The sequence below is a fragment of the Rhinoderma darwinii genome, chromosome 1 (genome assembly GCF_050947455.1).
Source record: "Rhinoderma darwinii isolate aRhiDar2 chromosome 1, aRhiDar2.hap1, whole genome shotgun sequence".
Lineage (NCBI taxonomy): Eukaryota > Metazoa > Chordata > Amphibia > Anura > Rhinodermatidae > Rhinoderma > Rhinoderma darwinii.
The window spans coordinates 656,744,262-656,767,754 of NC_134687.1; the positions used below are offsets into that span (position 1 = coordinate 656,744,262).

Here is a 23,493-nt window from a genome sequence, read left to right on the forward strand (position 1 = left end):
TCACCACCATGTGACCGGGGCGTGAGGGGACAGAACTCCGCCTCTCATGTCACGTGAATCTTGTCACAGGTCTTTCATACGCTCTTTCCACTTCTAAGCCTCGCCCCTGATGCCGCTGCCACGTGATCTTCATAAGGCCTTCACCCACCACGTCTTTCCACTGATAAGCTCCGCCCCTCCTACCTCGGTCACGTGTTGGTGACGTCATCACAGGTCCTTCAGCTATTGCCGTGTATGAGGTAGAGAGCAGCGCTGGTCGGGTGTTCTCTCTGTTATCAGTCACCCCTGTATGAGTGTGTATACAGAGAGCTGTCAATCATTGAGTGACCCCGCCCACTGGACTCCTAGCCGGGATTTAACCCCTCCAGTGCCGGCCTCTTTGGGGTAAGTGGTTATTTCTGGTCTTTGTAGTGGGCGGATGTTTTGTGGGACGAGTCGTGTTTTGTAATGACATAATATTCGGGACATACAACTTATTCACTGACTTTTATACATTTCTTGTTAATGTCGTTCACCGTGCGGTTTAAGGGAATGTTCACACGTAGCGAATACGACCCACAACACGCCAGGAAATCACCCCAAATGGTGGCCGTATAATCCCCCCGAATATCTACTACAGAAATACAACAAGGCCGATCCTCACCTCCCCGAGCGTTACCATAGCAACACGTCCCTGCTCTTCCGGCTGTGTCCAGGTGACCCCTATAATGACATGTGACCTCTCCGGCCTGTGATTGGCTGCAGGGGTCACATGACGCCTTCTTTTCTATACATGTGTAACCTGCAGCGTTGCTGTGAACACGCGGTGGAGCCGCAGAGGATTCTGGGAACAATGGCGGTTGTTGCGGAACTTGACTTTTCCATTGAACTTAATGGGGAAATTCTGCAACAAATGCGCCGCGAATCCGCGGTATAAATCCGATATCCTGCGTGTTTATAATCCGCACCGCAGGTTAACCCCTTAACCTCCAGGCCAGGTTCTGTTGTCGTTTTTCCCTCTCCGTCTTCTCGGATCTATAACTTCTGTGTATTTCTGTCGGTGCCGCGGTGCGAGGATTAGATTCTGCGGGACGAGTTGTAGATTTTCAGGGCGTCGTATAAAGTATCACATAATGTCACTGCAACTGCAAAACTTCTATGTGAGGGAAATGGGGAAAATCTGTGATTCCTCCAATGTTTTTCGGTCTTATTTTTACGGCGATCACCGTGTTGTAAAAACGGCCACGTAACATTATTCCGCAGGACCGTGCGGTTACCGTGATAACAAATTTCTAGAGTTTTTCATGATGTGCGACATTTACAAAAAAACCTTTTTGTTTCAATGTTTTTTGTTTTTTTTCTGTTGCCAGATTCTCATAGTTGCCAACAGTCCTGGATTTACAGAGACAGTCCCGGCAAATTACTGTACTGGACGTGTCCCGGCCATATACAATTGTATCTGCATCCTCAGGACACAGATACAGTTAAATACTATGGTGGAGCAGGAAACTATCCGCTTCCTGCTCTGCCATTCACTCCTTCTGGGGTGGAATCCCCGTCCAGAGCGTCGGCATCACGCTGGCTGGGCATTCTACTCTTATAGGGAGGGCTGTGTGTGTCACCATCTACAGGGGGCTGTGTGTGTCACTATCTACAGGGGGCAGTGTGTGTCACTATCTACAGGAGGGCTGTGTGTGTCACTATCTACAGGAGGGCTGTGTGTGTCACTATCTACAGGGGGCAGTGTGTGTCACTATCTACAGGGGGCAGTGTGTCACTATCTACAGGGGGCAGTGTGTGTCACTATCTACAGGAGGCAGTGTGTGTCACTATCTACAGGGGGCAGTGTGTGTCACTATCTACAGGGGGCAGTGTGTGTCACTATCTACAGGAGGGCTGTGTGTGTCACTATCTACAGGGGGGCTGTGTGTGACACTATCTACAGGGGGGCTGTGTGTGGCACTATCTACAGGGGGGCTGTGTGTGACACTATCTACAGGGGGGCTGTGTGTGGCGCTATCTACAGGGGGGCTGTGTGTGGCACTATCTACAGGGGGGCTGTGTGTGACACTATCTACAGGGGGGCTGTGTGTGACACTATCTACAGGGGGGCTGTGTGTGGCGCTATCTACAGGGGGGCTGTGTGTGGCACTATCTACAGGGGGGCTGTGTGTGGCACTATCTACAGGGGGGCTGTGTGTGGCACTATCTACAGGGGGGCTGTGTGTGGCACTATCTACAGGGGGGCTGTGTGTGGCACTATACAGGGGCGGCTGTGTGTGGCACTATCTACAGGGGGGCTGTGTGTGGAGCTATCTACAGGGGGGCTGTGTGTGGCACTATGTACAGGGGGTTGTGTGTGGCACTATGTACAGGGGGGGTTGTGCGTGGCACTATGTACAGGGGGGGTTGTGCGTGGCACTATGTACAGGGGGCTGTGTGTGGCACTATCTACAGGGGGTTGTGTGTGGCACTATGTACAGGGGGTTGTGTGTGGCACTATGTACAGGGGGTTGTGTGTGGCACTATGTACAGGGGGTTGTGTGTGGCACTATGTACAGGGGGTTATGGCGCTATCTACAGGAAACAGTGAGTGGCGCTATTTACAAGGGGCACTGAGTGTGGCACTATCTACGCTGGGTTTTACACTGCCAGTAGCGGTCAGCACATATCTCCTCGCCCTAGTGATAAAGTGAGACATCACCTGCCTGTAAACAACCACATACCCAGAGAGAGACACCGGCCACCAGAGTGGTTGTCAGCCAAACTAGTGCAGAATATTTGGTCTGTTTATTAATATGGAGAAATTCTGGGAAGAAAGCCACGCCCCATAACCCACACCTACTGTATAAGTCACGCCCATAAGACACACCCACTGTATAAGTCACGCCCCATAACCCACATCCACTGTATAAGTCACGCCCATAAGACACACCCACAAAAATAAGCCACACCCTAAGTGTCCCTGGGGAAGCAAATGTTGGCAACCATGTATACAGAGCCAGAACTATTTTATTTTTCTGTGGATGGAGCGGAATGAGGGCTTATTTTTGTAGGACGAGCTGCAGTTTTTGATCACATTTTATAATTTATTTTTTTTTGGAGCTTCTAGTGTTTTTTTGGGGGTTTTTTTTTCTTGCATCGTTCACCGTGCGGGTAAATAACCTTTTATTATAATCCTTCTGTTTACGGATGCGGTGATACCAGTTATGTTTATTGTTTGTGTTCTTTACGTTCCTTTAAAGACAAATTGTGAAAAGGTTTTATTTTATATTTAATATTTTGTAGAGAACTAAACGCTTTATTTGAATATTTTTAGCAAATTGTATTACTCCCCTGGGGGACGTGAACTAGTGACGATTAGATCGCTGGTACAATACACTGTAATACTAATATCGCGATTCAGATGAAGGGGTTAATAGGAGCAGAAAGATGGCAGAACTTCATTAGCCCCCAGGCTGCCATGACAACCATCCATACCCCGTGATCGTGTCGCGAGGGGCTGATGATCTGTCACAGAGGACCCCCCCTCTTTCTTACAGCTTAGATTCTGCAGTCGATATTGACCACGGCATCTAAGTAGTTAAATGTCCGGGGTCGGCGTTCCCTCAGGTCTCCGATCTTTGCAGCAGGTGTCAGGTCTTCCCTATGTCATGTGAACAAGTCCTGAGCGGTAAATGTCCTGTGCAGGAAGGGGTTAAATGAGTAAAATACAAGTTTATACTGAATCTTATCCCACAAAACAATGTATCACTCTGCTCCGCTCCACCTGCGCTATAACATAAGACATCACACTGCATGTTCCCTATATATAATGTCACCTCAGCTGCTGCAGAACCTCACAGTTCATATCAAACACTGACTGCATAGTGTGCACCACGTCTTGTGAGATGTCAGCAATGTCTCCCCGGTATCCGCCATGTGTCAGGTTGTCAGGAGTCAGGTCTTCATTGTCTGGGGGGGAAATGTCTTCATTTTACTCTTCTCATCTGAGAGATATGTCATAAATGTCTGATATATGGGGGTCCCACCTCTATGTGGAGAACGGGGGTCCCCTGACCCGCCTGGTGAGGTGATGACTACATCCAGGTGGAGAATGAATGGAGAGGTGACCACACATGTGCACGACTCTCTCCATTGACCTGTATAGGAGTTCCAGAAACAGCCGAGCACGGCCAGAGGTGGAGCCGCATCTATCAGACATTTCTGGCATATCCTGGGGAGAAATGTCCGTGTTGGGAATACCCCTTTATTCCATGTGGTGACGGCTCTGAGAAGATGTTTCTCTCAATGATGAATAAGTGAGGTTCTGTATGTCACACATGATGTTGTCCCCTGTATGATCTCCATCTTCTCCTTTCTTCATAAAGACGTCTGCAGTACTAGATCCTCCAGTTCCTCCAGTTTTCTCATCTTATCCTCCACAACGTTCCTTCTCCTGAGTGACCCACCAAGGATGGACAAGGACAGGAATGAGATGAGCAGAAGATTATTAGACTTCACCTTGGAGATCATCTACCTGTTGAGCGGAGAGGTAAACTTTTCTACATTATAGAACAAGTCACACATAGGGAAGGGACAATACATAATAGGAAGTAATAGGAAGAATCCAGTGTCCTGTATAACAGCGTCCAGACCTTCCAAGTGACGTCAAGAAGCTGCAGATCAGCCACCAATATGGTCAGTTATGTGTCATGTCACCAATGCAGCAATAGTAATGTTGTAGAGCAATGAGAATGACCAGGAACCAGGAGGATCAGGATGACCTCTATATAGAAACATAGGAGATGACGGCAGGAGGAGAGCACATGGTCCATCTAGTCCCCCAATATTATTTCCTTTTTAGTTTTGGCCTCGTTCTATTTTCTCAATGTCTTTTTGTAGATGAGGTCTCCAGTATTACAGATGTGGGGTCACTAGAGCTCTATACAGCGGAGTCACAATCTCTCTCTCTCTACTGAGGGGGGAATACTGTGTTCAGTTCTCTAAGTGTCTCTCTCCATACACAGGTATACACAATAGTGAAGAAGACATCGGGTGACTGTACGACTCCCATCATCCATGAGTCAGGAGGTTGGAGCAGTAGTCAGAGCCCCATCACAGAGCCTCCCCCTCACTCCCGGATACATGAGAAGAAGATCTTAGATCTGATCTACAAGATGACTGAGCTGCTGACTGGAGAGGTGACACTGCTGGGAATGCTGGGAAATTCTACAGTAACAGCACTGGAGGTGTCTGGGTGATGACTGTATCATTGTGTGTGTCAGGTTCCTATAAGGTGTCAGGATGTCACTGTCTATTTCTCCATGGAGGAGTGGGAGTATCTAGAAGGACACAAGGATCTGTACGAGGAGGTCATGAGGGAGAACTACCGGCCGCGCACATCACAAGGTAACAAGATATATATATATATATATATATACAGTGAAGGAAATAAGTATTTGATCCCTTGCTGATTTTGTAAGTTTGCCCACTGTCAAAGTCATGAACAGTCTAGAATTTTTAGGCTAGGTTAATTTTACCAGTGAGATATAGATTATATAAAAAAAAAAGAAAATCACATAGTCAAAATTATATATATTTATTTGCATTGTGCACAGAGAAATAAGTATTTGATCCCCTACCAACCATTAACCCCTTAGTGACCACTAATACGCCTTTTCACGTGATTCACTAATGGGCTTTAGGCTAGGCTGACGCCTTTTCACGTCAGCCTAGTCTAAGTCCTGCACGGGTCTCCCATGCAGGCAGGAGCCGGGGCTCTGCTGTCTGATGACAGCTGAGCTCCTGCTCCAACGCCCGCGATCGAAGTTTACTTCGATCGCGGCCGTTTAACCCGTTAAATGCCGCCGTCAATAGCGACCGCGGCATTTAACTTTGTTTACAGAGGGAGTGCGCTCCCTCTGTCACCCATCGGCGGCCCGCGAATGAAATCGCGGGTCTCCGATGGGGTGTCATGGCAGCCGGGGGCTTGATAAAAGCCCCCAGGTCTGCCCTGGACATATGCCTGTTAGGGCCGGAGGCACGTCCTAACAGATTGCCTGTCAGATTTACACTGACAGGCAATAATGCTCTGGTAAGAAGTATACCAGAGCATTATAGCAGCGATCGGAATATCGCACAGTAAAGTCCCCTAGTGGGACTAATAAAATCAGTCATCAAAGTGAAATAAAGATTATTAATAAAAAGTACAGTAAAAAAATAAATCCATTTTTTTCCATAAAAAGTGGTTTTATTTAGTAAAAGTGTAAAAAAAAAAAAAGTACACATATGTGGTATCGCCGCGACCGTAATGACTCCATTAATAAAGTTAATAAGTAATTTAAACCGCAAAGTGAACACCGTAAAAAAAAAACGCAAAAAACCATGGTGAAATTGCAATTTTTTTCCATTGCCCCCCAAAAAAGTCATAATAAAAATTAATCAATAAGTCCCATGCACCCCAAAACAGCACCATTCAAAACTACGTCTTGTCCCGCAGAAAACAAGCCCAAAAAATCACTACATTGATGGAAAAATAAAAAAATTACGGCTCTTGGAAAGCGACGATGCAAAAACAAATAATTTTAGTTCAAAAGTGTTTTATTGTGCAAAAGTCGTAAAACATAAAAAACCTCTACATATGTGGTATCGCCGTAATCGTACCGACTCATAGAATAAAGGTAACATGTTATTTACGTCGCATAGTGAACGGCGTCTATTTAAAAACGCATAGAGCAATGGCGGAATTTCAGTTTTTTTTTATAATCCCCCCCCAAAAAGGTTAATAAAAGTTTAATATAAAAATTATTTGTACCCAAAAATGGTGCTATTAAAAAGCACAACTAATCCCGCAAAAAACAAGTCCTCATACAGCTATGTAGATGAAAAAATAAAAACTTTATAGCTCTTTGAATGCGACTATAGAAAAACGAATAAAATAGCTAGGTCATTAGGGCCTAAAATGGGCTGGTCACTAAGGGGTTAAGAGCTCAGCCTCCTCCAGACCAGTTACATGCTCCAAATGAACTTGGTGCCTGCATTATAGACAGCTCTTACATGGTCACCTGTATAAAAGACTCCTGTCCACAGACTCAATGAATCAGTCTGACTCTAACCTCTACAACATGGGCAAGACCAAAGAGCTTTCTAAGGATGTCAGGGACAAGATCATAGACCTGCACAAGGCTGGAATGGGCTACAAAACCATAAGTAAGACGCTGGGTGAGAAGGAGACAACTGTTGGTGCAATAGTAAGAAAATGGAAGACATACAAAATGACTGTCAATCGACATCGATCTGGGGCTCCATGCAAAATCTCACCTCGTGGGGTATCCTTGATCCTGAGGAAGGTGAGAGCTCAGCCGAAAACTACACGGGGGGAACTTGTTAATGATCTCAAGGCAGCTGGGACCACAGTCACCAAGAAAACCATTGGTAACACATTACGCCGTAATGGATTAAAATCCTGCAGTGCCCGCAAGGTCCCCCTGCTCAAGAAGGCACATGTACAGGCCCGTCTGAAGTTTGCAAATTAACATCTGGATGATTCTGAGAGTGATTGGGAGAAGGTGCTGTGGTCAGATGAGACTAAAATTGAGCTCTTTGGCATTAACTCAACTCGCCGTGTTTGGAGGAAGAGAAATGCTGCCTATGACCCAAAGAACACCGTCCCCACTGTCAAGCATGGAGGTGGAAACATTATGTTTTGGGGGTGTTTCTCTGCTAAGGGCACAGGACTACTTCACCGCATCAATGGGAGAATGGATGGAGCCATGTACCGTCAAATCCTGAGTGACAACCTCCTTCCCTCCACCAGGACATTAAAAATGGCTCGTGGCTGGGTCTTCCAGCACGACAATGACCCGAAACATACAGCCAAGGCAACAAAGGAGTGGCTCAAAAAGAAGCACATTAAGGTCATGGAGTGGCCTAGCCTGTCTCCAGACCTTAATCCCATCGAAAACTTATGGAGGGAGCTGAAGATCCGAGTTGCCAAGCAACAGCCTCGAAATCTTAATGATTTACAGATGATCTGCAAAGAGGAGTGGGCCAAAATTCCATCTAACATGTGTACAAACCTCATCATCAACTACTTAAAACGTCTGACTGCTGTGCTTGCCAACAAGGGTTTTGCCACCAAGTATTAAGTCTTGTTTGCCAAAGGGATCAAATACTTATTTCTCTGTGCACAATGCAAATAAATATATATAATTTTGACAATGTTATTTTCTTTTTTTTTATATAATCTATCTCTCACTGGTAAAATTAACCTACCCTAATAATTCTAGACTGTTCATGTCTTTGACAGTGGGCAAACTTACAAAATCAGCAAGGGTTCAAATACTTATTTCCTTCACTGTATATTGACATTACTGGGGGCACAGGCTGGACTGGCGGCCATGTTGAAGTCTTAATACCGTCATTTGCAGTACATATACACGTGTGTACAATGACATGTAATGTAGAAGCTCCGCAATTTCTGCTCTTTTCACATCACGTTAGATCCTTATGTTTCCTGTATTTGTCCAATAAATCCAGAGCGCTCCATTCACCAGACAGATTTTGTCTTTGCCAGAAATGAAGCCCAGAGCAGTACACTGTACGAGCGCAGTAAAGCAAGGTGCACCGTCCTCGGCTTCATGTGTGTAATGTTCATGCTCTCATTCCCACCGGACTCCTCTCCTGGACTCCTCTCAGTAACTTGTAATTTCTTTTACTTTTGCTGAAACGGAGGGTTTGGACGTGGGCAGGGTTTGGAACACTAAACTCCAGCTACATAACGACATGCTGGGGGTTCAGTGGCTCCAAACTTACTGACCGGTTCCCTTCTAAATGCTGCCAGGACTCCTAGAGAAAGCCTGTGAGTCCTGCATCCCCCGCCCACTCAGAATGATTGACAGCTTTTCCTTTGTGATTCTGCTCATAAAATCTGAGGGTGTGACAGATGTTCCTGATGGGGCCAATGCCGGAGCCACTTCCCAACTCTCCCCGGACGTCCGATGTCAGGAGAGAGAAGGATCGGGCTGCGGAATTTGAACATGCCGGATCCTTTTGTTAGTAGATCACTCACTATCGGAGGAGTTTGGCAGCGACTTTCCCCTATTGAAGACCCATACACACCCGACCGAGCGTTCATGTACATGGAGGAGCGGAGGAACGATGGTTCACCTGACATCTAGAGTGTATGACCGGCTTTAGACTAGTAGTTCACAAACTAAGAACTTCTGCAGGTCTCAGATAATTGCTGCAAATCATTTAACCCCTTAGTGACCAGCCCATTTTAGGCCCTAATGACCAAGCCATTCTTTTTCGTTTTTCTATAGTCGCATTCAAAGAGCTATAACTTTTTTATTCTTCCGTCGACATAGCTGTATGAGGACTTGTTTTTTGCGGGATTAGTTGTACTTTTTAATGCCGTTATTTTGGGGTAGATATCATTTTTCAAATAACTTTTATTAACTTTTTTTGGGGGGGAATAGAAAAAAAACCCCTGAAAATCTGCCATTGTTCTATGTGTTATAAATTTACGCCGTTCACCATGCGGTGTAAATAACACGTTACCTTTATTCTATGGGTCGGTATGATTACGGCGATACCACATATGTAGAGGTTTTTTATGTTTTACCGCTTTTGCACAATAAAAACACTTTTGAACTAAAATTTTTTGCATCGTCGCTTTCCAAGACTCGTCATTTTTTTTGTCTTTCCATCAATGTAGTTATATGAGGGCTTGTTTTTTGCGGGGCGAGATTAAGTTTTGATTGGTACTGTTTTTTTGGGTATGTGGGACCTATTGATTAACGTTTATTATGGCTTTTTGGGGGGCAACGGAAAAAAATAACAATTTCGCCATTGTTTTTTGCGTGTTTTTTTACGGTGTTCATCTTGCGGTTTAAATTGCATATTAACTTTATTGATTGAGTCATTACGGTCGCGGCGATACCACATATATTATGGAAAAAAAATGGATTATTTTTTTTACTGTAATTTTTATCAATCTTTCACATTTATTACTTATTTTTTTAGTCCCACTAGGGGACTTTACTATGCGATCTTCAGATCGCTGCTATAATGCTTTGGTATACCTAGTATACCAAAGCATTATTGCCTGTCAGTGTAATTGCCTGTCAGCCTCTGGCGCGTCCTAATAGGCATATGCCCAAGGCAGACTTGGGGGCCTTTATCAGGCCCCCGGCTGCCATGACACCCTATGGGAGGCCTGCGATTTCATTTGCGGGTCACCAATGGAGGACAGAAGGAGCTCACTCCCCCTGCAAATTATTTAAATGCCGTGGTCAGTAAAGACTGGCATTTAACGGGTTAAACGGCCGCGATCGAAGTAAACTTCGATCTTGGCCGGTGGAGCAGGAGCCCAGCTGTCATTGGACAGCACAGTCCCGGCTCCATCCTGCACGGGGCACCCGTGCAGGACATGGACTGGGCCGCCGTGAAAAGGTGGCGGCCTAGCCTAAGGCCCCTTAGTGACCGCCATGAAAAGACGTATTGGTGGTCACTAAGGGGTTAAGAAAAAATCGTGTCCTCAAAACTCATATAAAGGAATTAGTAAATGGTAGAGACTTAAAAACTAACTTTAATAATCACCATTTAAACAGCTTTATATAGACTAATAAGACAGAAAACAAAATAAGTTACCGATCGTTACAACCTCCCCATACATTCTGTGTTACATAGTAAATAAGGATGAAAAAAGTCACAAGTCCATCAAGTGCATCCTATAATCCCACCGTGTTGATCCAGAGGAAGACAAAACCCCCATGAGGTGGATGACAATTGTCTCATTAGGGGAAACCTCCTCCCCCGACTTCAAATCTGGAAATCACAATAAATCCCTGGATCACCGTCCCGTCTCCAGAATCTAGTACCATAACTTGTAATATTAAAGAGAACCTCCGATTATACTGACATTATATCATTATATAGAAAACTATTATACTGCCGGAGTGTGCAGATGATAATACAAGTCACTTAGAAAGACGATTATCGGCACACTCTGGCAGTATAATAGTTTTCTATATAATGTCAGTATAACCGTGTAAACACTGCGGAACGTCTGACCGGATTTTCTGTGTGGAGATTCAGCGGGATTTTCACAGGAGATATTAACATGTTGTAGATTGAGAATCTGCACCGCACTTCTTTTCTGCGTGTTTTTTCCGCAGCCTCTGGATGAGATTTGTTGAAATCTCATCCTCACTGCTTCTACTGTAGGACGGTGCAGATTTTCCCGCATTGAAATACTTTGTAGAAAATCTGCAGCTTATCCGCCCCATGTGCACATACCTTTTAAAGTGGCACGTCCGATTTGAGAAATGATCCTCTCTTAACTAGGCCGTGGATTCTACTCCCAGAGGAGTCCCTGAAATCACTCTCCCTGTCCATATAATGACAGAGACTTCAGGGGCTCCCTCTAGGAACACAATTCCCGGCCAAAAATGACGGCAGCGCTCTGGCAAGGGATTCCGCTCCTAGAGGGAGTTCAGTGACGCGATCTACGGGGGGGGTGTGGCTCTATCTACAGGGGGGTGTGGCTCTATCTACAGGGGGGGGTGTGTGGCACTATCTACAGGGGGGGGTGTGTGGCGCTATCTACAGGAGGGGGTGTGGCACTATCTACAGGGGGGGGTGTGGCGCTATCTACAGGAGGGGGTGTGGCGCTATCTACAGGAGGGGGTGTGGCGCTATCTACAGGAGGGGGTGTGGCGCTATCTACAGGGGGGGTGTGGCGCTATCTACAGGGGGGGTGTGGTGCTATCTACAGGGGGGGTGTGGTGCTATCTACAGGGGGTGTGTGGCGCTATCTACAGGGGTGTGTGGCACTTTCTACAGGGGGGATAAGGTGCTATCTTCAGGGGTTTGGCATCTAGTTTGATGAAACTAAGGGGGAGATGTTCTGGCACTTGTGGAGAGAGACGGCAGACATGAAAGTGCAGCGCTGCACACATTAAACCTCTGTCCCATTCTGCCAACATTTATATATGTGACAACTGCCCGGGGCATCAGCAGTTGGAACGTATATAGCCGTATGGCTGTCGTGAAGGGGTTAATAATAATGTATAGACAATATTGCCTACAGAGGTGTACACAGCCTTTAAGAGGATAATAAGCAGGTGACGCCCAGACACTTTTTCTTTGGTTGTAGGGAACTCTCGATATAGAGGCGCCCTGTGTCCTGCCACTTTCATGTGTATCCACGTCCACAGAACGCAGATACAGTTATATACTATGTCAGAGCAGGGAGATGTCAGCGCCCCGTCGTTCACTCTGGTGGGTCACAGTCTACTTTAGGCCGGAGGCTTACAAGGAGCAGGAACATCGACACAGGTAGTGAGGACCTCAACATTGTAATTTCGGCTCTGATCAGTAAACATAGAAGTGTAGAGAGAAGTGTCTGATATATAGACAGATATACAGTAGTCATGTATTCAGTCACTGCGTGTTTCCTGCAGATGGATCCAGTAGGAGAAATCCACCAGAGAGATGTCCCAGTCCTCTGTATTCCCAGGACTGTCCAGAGGAAAATCACAATGTCCCAGAGAATCATCAGGTAGATGAAGCTGAGCCCTATACCAGATCTATATAGGGGGGTGTGGAGCTTTTTGGTCCTGCGGTCATAGATGGGGTCATAGATTTTGGTGGTTTCTTATGTTGATCTGTTAGATACTTCACACTCTCTGCTGTATTGTACTGAATTGTTACATATGTGAAATCAGGGGGAAGATCTGACTAATATTAATACGGAGGATGAAGAAGAAGAAGAGCGGATGAGGGGCGATCAACCGTGTAAGAGTGAAGTGGAGGAGGAAATTCCAGGAGGTGTTACCACAGGTCAGTAATAATGAATTTAGAAAGTGAATTGGGAGGTTTGTTAAGGTGGGGTTCCTCCTTAGTTCTACATTACAGTAACACGTCAGACAATGTGTTATACATAGTGCAGGACCTGAGGGACCTGTGACTGCATGTAATATCTGTGGCTGCGGGCTGTTAGCTCCGTTCCTCCCCTGACAGCCGCAGCCACGAGTCGGCAAGCGCTGACCCCAGCCTCCTCCTCAGGAGACGCCAGCGCTCACGTCCACTCGCCTCAGCCGGATACCGTAGGGTGCGAGCGCACGCTTGTGCCCGCTCTTAAATGGGCAGCGCGCGCATCGGACCTTGTTGATGAACTTTGACCCGTGAGTACCCTGGACTAGAAGAGGGGTCCAGCCCCCTAGTTCTTTGCCTGAGCGTTTTTCTGTTCCCTAGTTTGACTATGTGATGGCCTCCTAGTGTGTTACCTGTTCCTGTACCTGTCCCAGTTCCTGTTCCTTGCATTTCCATACCATCCTGGTAGAGCACTGTGCTGTGCCAAAGTCATGTTGTGCTGTATCCACGTCTGACCTGCTTCACCCTGTCTGACGTCTACCTGCTGCCTAGTTCAAGCCGAGCTTGCCCTGCCGCTGTCCGAGCAGCCACAGGTACCTATAAAAACGATAGACTTTCACCTGCTCCCTGTTGGCCAGCTGCCTTACCGCCAAGGCGGTACGGGCCAGTGTATCCACAGACCCTTAGAAGTTCTCTACATGGTGTTCTATGGATCTGGGATCTGAGAGAACTCAGTTTAACCTCTTAAACACCACATCAATGCTGATAGGGGCTAGTGGTGTCACAGCACATTTTTTGTGTTGTCCATGTTACATAAAAGTGAAATATAATGCAACAAAATGCAAAGTCGTCCCATGGTATGTCTCTCTCTCCTTGTATGTGTAATACAACCGTCCCCCCTCCCCCTCCACTTGTCTCTATGGGTATCGTAACTAAGATCCCTTTCATAGTCTATGCAGAGGATCCCCCGTTATGATGCCCATACAATATATGACACACAAGCCAAGAGCTCTGTAGATTGTATGAACAGCTGACTATGAAGAAGATGATAGTTACGATACCCATACAGACAAGCGGGAGGATGGGGGAGGGGAAGTAGATTTACAAGTCAGGAGCTCTGTAGAAGGTATAATTGTATCAGAAATAATCTACAGATTACACCTCTGAGAAAGGAGTGGTTATAGCATAGACCGAAAGAGAGGGAACTCCAGATTGGAGAGGCTGCAGTACAGGAAACACAGGCTCTGGATGCTGAGAAGCCTGTGTACGGGAGCGCGTCTGAGGTGTGCTGGGAAGATTGGGAGCGCGCCTGAGGTGTTCTGGGAAGGTTGGGAGCGCACATGAGGTGTGCTGGGAAGATTGGGAGTGCGCCTGAGGTGTGCTGGGAAGATTGGGAGCGCAAGACATAGCCCGTGTTATCCAGTGGATTTAACCCCTTCCCGCTCCTGGACGTACTATTAGGTCATGGTAGCTGTATCGTTCCTGCTCCATGACCTAATAGTATGTCTCGGGAGTAACGGCCATTTCGGCCGTCCTCCCGACACATACAGGAGCTGTGACAGCTGCTGTCTCGTACAGCAGCTGCCGCAGCTCCTACAGCGGGGACCGATCGCTGTGTCCCCGCTGATTAACCCCTTAAAAGTTGCGTTCAGTAGAGATTGCGGCTTTTTAGGGGTTAAGCTGCCATCGCCAGCCTGCTACACGATAGCGGCCGGCGATGGTGACTATGGCAACCGGACACCAAACAATGGCGTCCGACTATGCCATCGACGGAAGCCTAGGACCCACTATGCTTGCTGTCAGTGAGTAGCTGACAGCTCTGATACACTGCACTACGCATGTAGTGCAGTGTATTAGAATAGCGATCAGGGCCTCAAGTCCCCTAGTGGGACAAAGTAATAAAGTAAAAACAAGATGTGTAAAAATAAGAAATTAAAAGTAAAAATCCCCCTTTTTACCTTATCAGTCCTTTATTATTAATAAAAATATATAAACAAATAAACTATACATAATTGGTATCGCCGCGTCCGTAACGGCCTGAACTACAAAATCATTTCGTCATTTATCCCGCGCGGTGAACGCCGTAAAAGAAAATAATAATAAACCGTACCACAATCACAATTGTTTGGTCACTTCACCTCCCAAAAAATGGAATAAAAAGAGATCAAAAAGTCGCATGTACCGAAAAATGGTACTGATGGAAAATACAGTTCGTTATGCAAAAAAAAGGCCTCACACGGATTTATTGATGAAAAAATAAAAACATTCTGGCTCTTAGAATAAGGTAACACAACAAGTGAATGATTGTTTACAAAACGTATTTTATTGTGCAAACGCCATAAGACATAAAAAAAACCTATAAACATCTGGTATCGCCGTAATCGTATCGCCCCACAGAATAAAGTGAATATGTCATTTATAGCACACGGTGAACGCTGTAAAAAAAAAAGAATAAAAAAACAATAGTAGAATTGCTGTTTTTTAGTCACCACGCCACCTAAAAATAGAATAAAAACTGATCAAAAAGCCGCATGCACCCCAAGAAAACTACAATTAATTCCTCAAGGGGTCTAGTTTCCAAAATGGGGTCACTTTTGGGGGGTTTCCCAATGTTTTGGCACCACAAGACCTCTTCAAACCGGACATGGTGCCTAATAAAAAAGAGGCCTCAAAATCCTCTTGGTGCTCTTTTGCTTCGGAGGCCGGTGCTTCAGTCCATTACCGCACTAGGGCCACATGTGGGATATTTCTCTAAACTGCAGAATCTGGGCAATACGTATTAAGTTGCGTTTCTCTGATAAAACCTTTTGTGTTATAGAAAAAAAATGGTATAAAAAGGATTTTCTGACAAAAATAAATATGTAAATTTCACCTCTACTTTGCTCTAAATTCCTGTGAAACACCTAAAGAGTTCATAAACTTTATAAATGCTGTTGTGAATACTTTGAGGGGTCAAGTTTCTATAATGGGGTGTTTCATAGGGGTTTCTAATATATGGGCCCCTCAAAGCAACTTCAGAACTGAACTGGAACCTAAAAAAAACCAAAAAAAATAGGCAATACTTCGCTTCTCCTAATGAGCATTGCCTACTCCAAGATGACCCCAGTTTTGACCGTTTGTATAAACGGAGACCCCTATTAGACCGTTTCAGTGCCCGGTTTTCCCAAGCATTCACCCCCGAGATGTGTATTTCTATTGATGAGTCCTTGGTACATTTTAAAGGGAGGCTTCAATTCCGCCAGTACCTCCCGGGTAGGAGGGCAAGGTATGGTGTGAAGATGTATAAGCTGTGCGAGTGCATCAGTACCTACAAATTTAGGATATATGAAGGGAAGGACACCACTATTCAGCCCCCAGAATGCCCCCCCTTACTGGGAGTTAATGCAAAAATTGTGTGGGATTTGGTGCACCCACTGCTGGACCAGGGTTACCAACTCTTCAAGTGCCTCGCTTCCAGAAGTCCTGCGGCATGCGGCACTGCTGGAAGAAATCTGAGAGGCCTCCCTAAGACTCTGCTTGGGCAAACACTCAGAAGGGGTGAGAGCAGGGCACATTCTAGCAGCAAAATATTGTCTGTCAAGTACAAGGACAAGAGAGATGTCACACCAGTACCCATGTACCAGTACAGAGACCCCCAAACCAGACTGCATCCTGGACTACAATAGGTACATGGGAGGGGTGGACTTGTCAGATCAAGCCCTGCAGCGCCATGCGGTTCGGTATAAGAAGCTGGCCGTGCACATCATACAGATGACATTGTACAACACATACGTGCTACGTCAATGTGCAGGCCAGAGCGGAACTTTCCTGGAATTTCAAGAGGTGGTTATCAAGAAACAAATTTTTAGGGACCAAGAAGGAGGGGTACCCAGTACTTCTGGAAGCGAAGCCACACGCATCGTACCAGGGCAACACTTTCCAGGAGAAGTTCCCCAAACTGGCAAGAAAGGAAAAAGTCAAAAGAGGTACAAAGTCAGCTATAAGAGGGGGATGAGGGAGGACACAATATACCAATGTGACGCGTGTCCCGAAAAACTAAGGCTCCATATGAGAGTGCTTCAAAATGTATCATACATCCCTTGATTTTTAAGCTACGCCAGTTTTACTTACCCTGATGCACTCCGCACATCTTATCCCCCTCATCTTTCCCTTCTGAGTCCTGCCGCGTGCCCAGGCAGCTGATAACAGCCACATTGAGGGTATTGCCAAACCCGTGAGAACCCACATTACAGTTTATGGGGTGTATGTCTCCGGTAAAAATGCTCACTACACCTGTAAAGGATTTGCCAGACACAGCTTCTGTGTCGACGCCTGTGGGCAATCCGTCTGCACCTTCTCCTATGTCTGTGAGACTGACTCCATCTTCCACCACTCAGGATGGCAGGCTTAGGAGTGGGAGAGCCTATCACAGCCTGGCCAGACGGAGCTAGCTCCCGCCCACTGTCTATTTATACCTGCCTTCCTGTTCCTCCTTTGCCTGTGATTCTGCTCTGTTTGTTTCCTGGCTTGCTGCTGCTGCTTGTACTTCTCATCATCTGCTTGTTATCGACCTTGGCTTTCTGACCACTCTCCTGCTCAGCGTTTTGTACCTCGTTCTCTCCTGGTTTGACTCGGCTCGTTCACTACTCTTGTTGCTCACGGTGTCTCCGTGGGCAGCTGCCCCGTTTCCCTAGCTTCTGTGTACCCTTGTCTGTTTGTCTGTCTTGCACTTACTGAGCGTAGGGATCGTTGCCCAGTTCTACCCCGTCGCTTAGGACGGGTTGTTGCAAGTAGGCAGGGACTGAGTGGCGGGTAGATTAGGGCTCACCTGTCTGTCTCCCTACCCTGTCATTACAACACCTCTAGATGAATGCCTTAAGGGGTGTAGTTTTTAAAACGGGGTCACTTCTTGGGGGTTTCAACTGTACTGGTACCTCAGGGGCTTCTGCATACATGACTTCGCACCAGAAAATCCCCAGTAGTCCAAATGGTGGTCCTTTCCTTCTGAGCCCTCCCATGGGCCCAAACGTCAGTTTATCACCACAAATTGGGCATTGCCGCACTCAGGACAAATTGGGCAACAAAATGGGGTATTTTATTTCTTGTGAAAGTAAGAAATTTTCAGCCAAAACTACATATTATTGGGAAAAAATTATTTTGTTTGAATTCCCAGCCCAATTCAAATAAGTTATGTGAAAAAACTATGGAGTCAAAATGGTCACAACACCAATAAATGAAATCCTTGAGGGGTGTAGTCTCCAAAATGGGGTCACTTCTGTTGGGTTTCCATTGCTTTGATACCTCTGGGGCTCTGCAAATGCGACATGGCACCCGAAAACCAATCCAGCAAAATCTGGACTCCAACAAACACATAGCGCTCCCTCCCATGGGCCCAAACGGCAGTTTATCACCACAAATGGGGTATTGCTGCATTCAGGACAAATTGGGCAACAAAATGGAGTATTTTATTTCTTGTGAAAATAAGAAATTTTGAGCTAAAACTACATATTATTTAAAAAAAAATGTTTTAAATTCCCAGCCCAATTCAAATAATTTCTGTGAAGAAACTATGGGGTCTAAATGATTACGTTACCCATCAATTAATTCCTTGAGGGGTGTAGTTTGCAAAGTGGGGTCACTTCTGGTGGATTTCCAATGCTTTGATACCTCTGGGGCTCTGCAAATGCGACATGGCACCCGAAAACCAATCCAGCAAAATTTGGACTCCAAAGAACACACAGCGCTCCTTCCCTTCTGAGGCCACCCATGGGCCCAAACGGAAATTTATCGCCACATATGGGGTATTGCTGCACTCAGGAGAAATTGGGCAACAAAATGGGGTATTTTGCTCCCTGTGAAAATAAGAAATTTTTATCAAAAATTACATCTTATTGGAAAAAAATGACATTTTTTTAATTTCACAGCCCAATTCAAATACGTGCTGTGTAAATACTGTGGGGTCAAAATGGTAACAACAACCATAAATTAATTCCTTGAGGGGTGTAGTTTCCGAAATGGGGTCACTTTTGGCACCTCAACACCTCTTCAAACCTGGCATGCTGCCTAAAATATATTCTAATAAAAAAGAGGCCTCAAAATGCACTAGGTGCTTCCTTGCTTCTAGGGCTTGTGTTTTATTCCACGAGCGCAGTAGAGCCACATGTGGGACATTTCTAAAAACTGCAGAATCTGGACAATACATATTTAGTAGTATTTCTCTGGTAAAACCTTCCGTGTTACAGAAAAAAATGTAATACAATTAAAATTCAGCAAGAAAAATTTAATTTTTCAAATTTCACCTCTACTTTGCTTTAATTTCTGTGAAATGCCTGAAGGGTTAAATAAATTTTCTAAATGCTGTTTTGAATACTTTGAGGGGTCTAGTTTTCAAAATGGGGTGTTTTATGGGGGTTTCTAATACATAGGTCCCTCAAAGCCACTTCGGAACTGAACAGGTACCTTAAAAAAAAGGCTTTTGAAATTTTCTTAAAAATATGAGAAATTGCTGTTTATATTCTAAGCCTTGTAACGTCCAAGAAAAATAAAAGAATGTTCAAAAAATGATGCCAATCTAAAGTAGACATATGGGAAATGTGAACTAGTAACTATTTTGGGTGGTATAACCGTCTGCTTTACAAGCAGATGCATTTAAATTCTAAAAAATGCTATTTTTTTATAAATTTTCTCTGAATTTTGCAATTTTTCACCAATAAACACTGAATATATCGTCCAAATTTTACCACTAACATAAAGCCCAATGTGTCACGAGAAAACAATCTCAGAATCGCTTGGATAGGTTTAAAGAGGCTCTGTCACCGGATTATCAAATCCCTATGTTCTATTGCATGTGATCGGCGCTGCAATGTAGATAACAGTAACGTTTTTTTTGTTTTTTTTTAAAAACGATCATTTTTGGCTAAGTTATGAGCAATTTTATATTTATGCAAATGAGCCTTTCTAATGGACAACTGTTTTCTCTTATTTCCAACTGGGCGTGTATTGTGTTTTTAGCAACTGGGCGTGTTTACTTCTTTCACTGCACAATCACACTGTGCTGTGGATCATGCTGGGCTGGAGCAATGAGAAGTGTAGGACACTGATTAGTCACTGATTGGTCAGCGTCATACACTCCTCTGTACAACACCCAGTTGGTAAAAAGTAAAAACACTCCCAGTTGTCCATTTGAGAAACTCATTAGCATAAATCTAAACTAGCTCATAACTTGCTCAAAAATGATCGTTTTTCAAAATAAAAACCACTGCTGTTCTCTACATTACAGCGCCGATCCGATTATGTAGGAGATAGGGCACTTATAATCTGGTGACAGAGCCTCTTTAAGCATTCCGACATTATTACCACATAAAGTGAAATAAGTCCGATTTGAAAAATGGGCTCTGAACCTTAAGGTCAAAACAAGGCTGCGTCCTTAAGGGGTTAAGAGCAGAGCAGCAGAAAAATAATTTTTTGAACGTCCTTTTATTTTTCTAGGACCTTACAAGGCTTATAAGTTTAGCAGCAATTTCTCACATTTTCAAGAAAATTTCAAAAGCCTATTTTTTTAGGGACCAGATCACTTCTGAAGTGGCTTTGAGGGGCCTATATATTACAAACCCCCGTAAATCGCCCCATTTAAAAGCTGCAACACTTAAATTATTCAAAACAGCAGTATCTTAAGCCTTTAGGCATTTCACAGGAATGAAAGCAAAGTGAAGGTGACATTTCAAATTTTCATTTTTTTAAATTCAATTGTAATGCTTTTTTGGGGGGATTTTGGGGCTTTCTTTTTATTAGATAATATTTTAGGCACCATGTCCGGTTTAAAGAGGTTTTGTGGTGCCAAAACATAGGAAAAACCCAAAAAATACACCATTTTGGAGACTATACCCCACAAGAAATTAAGACATTAATCTAGGGGTGCAGTGAGCATTTTGACCGTACGGGTGTTTCATAGATTTTATTAGAATTGGGAAGTGAAAATTAAACATATTTTTTTTCCCCAATAAGTTGTATTTTTAGCTCAAATTGTTTTCATTTCCACAAGGACTAAAAGGAGAAAAAGAACCTCAACATTTGTAAAGCAAACAACCCATATGTGCTCATAAACTGCTGTTTAGGCACACTGTAGGGCTTAGAAAGGAAGGCGCCATTTGGAGCGTGGATTTTGCTTGGTAGTGCCCTTTTTGGGACTTTCTCCTTTTGTAATTTGTGAAATTTAGCTTGGAGCGTGTTGCCCTGGTATAATGCGGGCACCCTCACTACTGGCAGATGTGCTATGACCCTCCCCAGTTCCTAAATACTAGGGCCTTGATAATCACTTCTAGAAACTGAAGGAATGTTCCCCTCCGGCCTGCATATCGGGTTGTTTTACCTATTCACCTATGACAGCACCCCTGGAGAGACGTCCCATCCGCTGGACAGGAAACCTGAGGATATAAAATGGACACACCTCTCCACACACCCAGTCAGGTTTCGTGTCCTCCGGATGGAAGATTCTCCTGAGGAAAATACACTTCTCCCGGGATTGCAGACCCCCTAGCAAGGCTTACCTTATTCCACTAGGGGTGCTCTGGAAAGGTATGTCTCCCTCTTGGGAGCAACCTTAGTATGGGATAGGTACTCTCTCCTCTCCCGGTCCATCATCCCCGGATGCCAAGTCCTCCAGTCCGGTACTTGAGGACGCCAGGAGTGGGGTAAGAGACCTCTCCCTTACTTAATACTGTTCCCCTTTCTCTTGTGCATATGTTTAGGCCAGGGATTGTCCTAGGAAAAAGCAGGATAAGGCCCATAACAAGGAACGTGCGATATGTAAAAATAAACTCGCATCTTCCTATAACAAAAGACTGTCAGAAATGTCTAGATAATATTATATCAGAAGAGTCCACAAATTTAGCCACAAGCATTAAGGATATTGTAAGGGCCGAAGTGAGGAGCTCACTAAGGTCCCTTAGAAAGAGAAGAGATCCTCCGGTCGCCTCTTCTAGCAGGATGGATTCCGATTCCTCAGCCGAAGGGGAACCCCAGCTAGGCGAAGAAGGGGAGTACAGCTCCTACGACTCCTCAGGTGAGGAGGAGGGAGAGAGAAATCTGTTACCAATGGAGGACGTTGACCTACTCCTAAAAACAGTCAGGGCGACTATGAATATAGACGACGCCAAAGAACCACAGTCCATCCAGGACGCTATGTTTCAAGGGCTAGGACCTAAAAAGAATAGGACCTTCCCCATCCATAGGAACATATCTAACCTTATTAAAAAGGAATGGAAAGCTCCTGATAAAAAGACCAGCGTTCCCAAGTTTCTCAAAAGGAAGTATCCCTCTGAGGACGCATGCAGGGACTGGGATAACATCCCCAAGCTCGACGCTCCAGTAGCCAAGATCTCAAGGAAACGCTCCCTTCCCTTTGAAGATCTAGGCTCCTTGTCTGATCCTATGGATAGAAAGGCCGAATTCTACCTCAAGAGAGCCTGGGAAGCCTCTACGGGGGGTTTCAAACCAGCCATTGCAGCCACCTGCGTGGCCAGATCCCTGAAAGTGTGGCTTGCACAACTGGAGGTACATCTAAAAGACAAGACCCCTCGGGATCAAATCTTAGCCTCCCTCCCAACACTTTCTAAAGCAGCAGACTTCTTGGCAGACGCCTCAGTAGACGCGGTACGCCTTTCCGCCAGATCAGCGGCCCTGGCGAATTCAGCTAGACGAGCTATCTGGCTAAAGACCTGGAAGGGGGACACCGGATACAAAGGGAAGCTGTGCGCTATCCCCTGTTCAGGAGATTACCTTTTCGGGCCCCCACTTGATGACCTGCTGGAAAAGGCATCAGACAGTAAAAAGGGGTTCCCGGCACAAACAAGGCCAACAAAAGAGTCCTTTCGTCCCAGAGGGCCAAGTAACAAAAGAGGGGGGTACCCTAACCCTAGGGCACAGGACTTTAGACCCTCGAGATTTCCTAGAAATAACAAGTCCTTTCTTTTCAGGCCCTAGAAGGACCCTAAAAATAGGGACCAACAATGACGCCAAGGGGGCAGTGGGGGGTCGCCTTTCCCTGTTTCTCAAAGATTGGCGGAAGATTTCAGCAAATCCTTGGATTCTGGGAATCCTAAAAACAGGGTACATACTAGAGTTCACAACCCTCCCCCCAGACAGATTCCTTCCCACGAGGGACCTAAGGAACCCAGTCCAACAAAAGATCCTAGAAATAGAAGTTCTGTCACTTATAAAAAAAAGAGGTCCTAATCCAGGTTCCAGACACAGAGATAGGTCGGGGCTTTTATTCCCCCCTCTTCCTAGTGAACAAACCAGGAGGAAAACACAGGGTCATTATAAACCTAAAAGAACTGAACTGCTATCTGACCTACAAAAAATTCTGCATGGAGAGCATCACGTCAACTATAAACCTCCTCTCCAGAGACTGCGTGATGGCCTCAATAGACCTAGAGGATGCCTATTATCACGTACCCATATGTCATCATCATCAAAAGTATCTAAGGGTAGCAGTAACACTCAACGGGTCCGTATGCCATCTACAATACAGAGCCCTCCCCTTTGGCATCTCTCAAGCCCCAAGGGTATTTTCCATGCTGATAGCGGAAATGACCTCATACATCAGGATGAACGACATTCTCCTGATTCCATATCTAGACGACTTCCTGGTGGTAGCAGAAATAGTTACAACTC

The 23,493-nt window shown here is 45.3% G+C and overlaps 2 protein-coding genes across 2 annotated transcripts in view; both read left to right on the top strand.

Annotated features, from left to right (window-relative positions):
- Positions 1-208: 208 nt before the first annotated feature.
- On the top strand, positions 209-5,222 carry LOC142703875 (oocyte zinc finger protein XlCOF29-like). Its single transcript, XM_075848255.1, has 3 exons — positions 209-384; positions 4,350-4,513; positions 4,989-5,222. The coding sequence occupies exons 2-3, from the start codon at positions 4,436-4,438 to the stop codon at positions 5,220-5,222; spliced, it is 312 nt and encodes a 103-aa protein (XP_075704370.1). The 5' UTR covers positions 209-384; positions 4,350-4,435.
- Positions 5,223-8,850: 3,628 nt separating this feature from the next.
- LOC142704037 (uncharacterized) overlaps positions 8,851-23,493 on the top strand; it is a 41,092-nt gene continuing 26,449 nt past the window's right edge. Inside the window, exons 1-3 of the mRNA XM_075848257.1 lie at positions 8,851-8,962; positions 12,429-12,526; positions 12,693-12,807. Of these exons, the coding sequence (XP_075704372.1) occupies positions 8,851-8,962; positions 12,429-12,526; positions 12,693-12,807 (325 nt within the window). The remainder of the gene's footprint in view (positions 8,963-12,428; positions 12,527-12,692; positions 12,808-23,493) is intronic.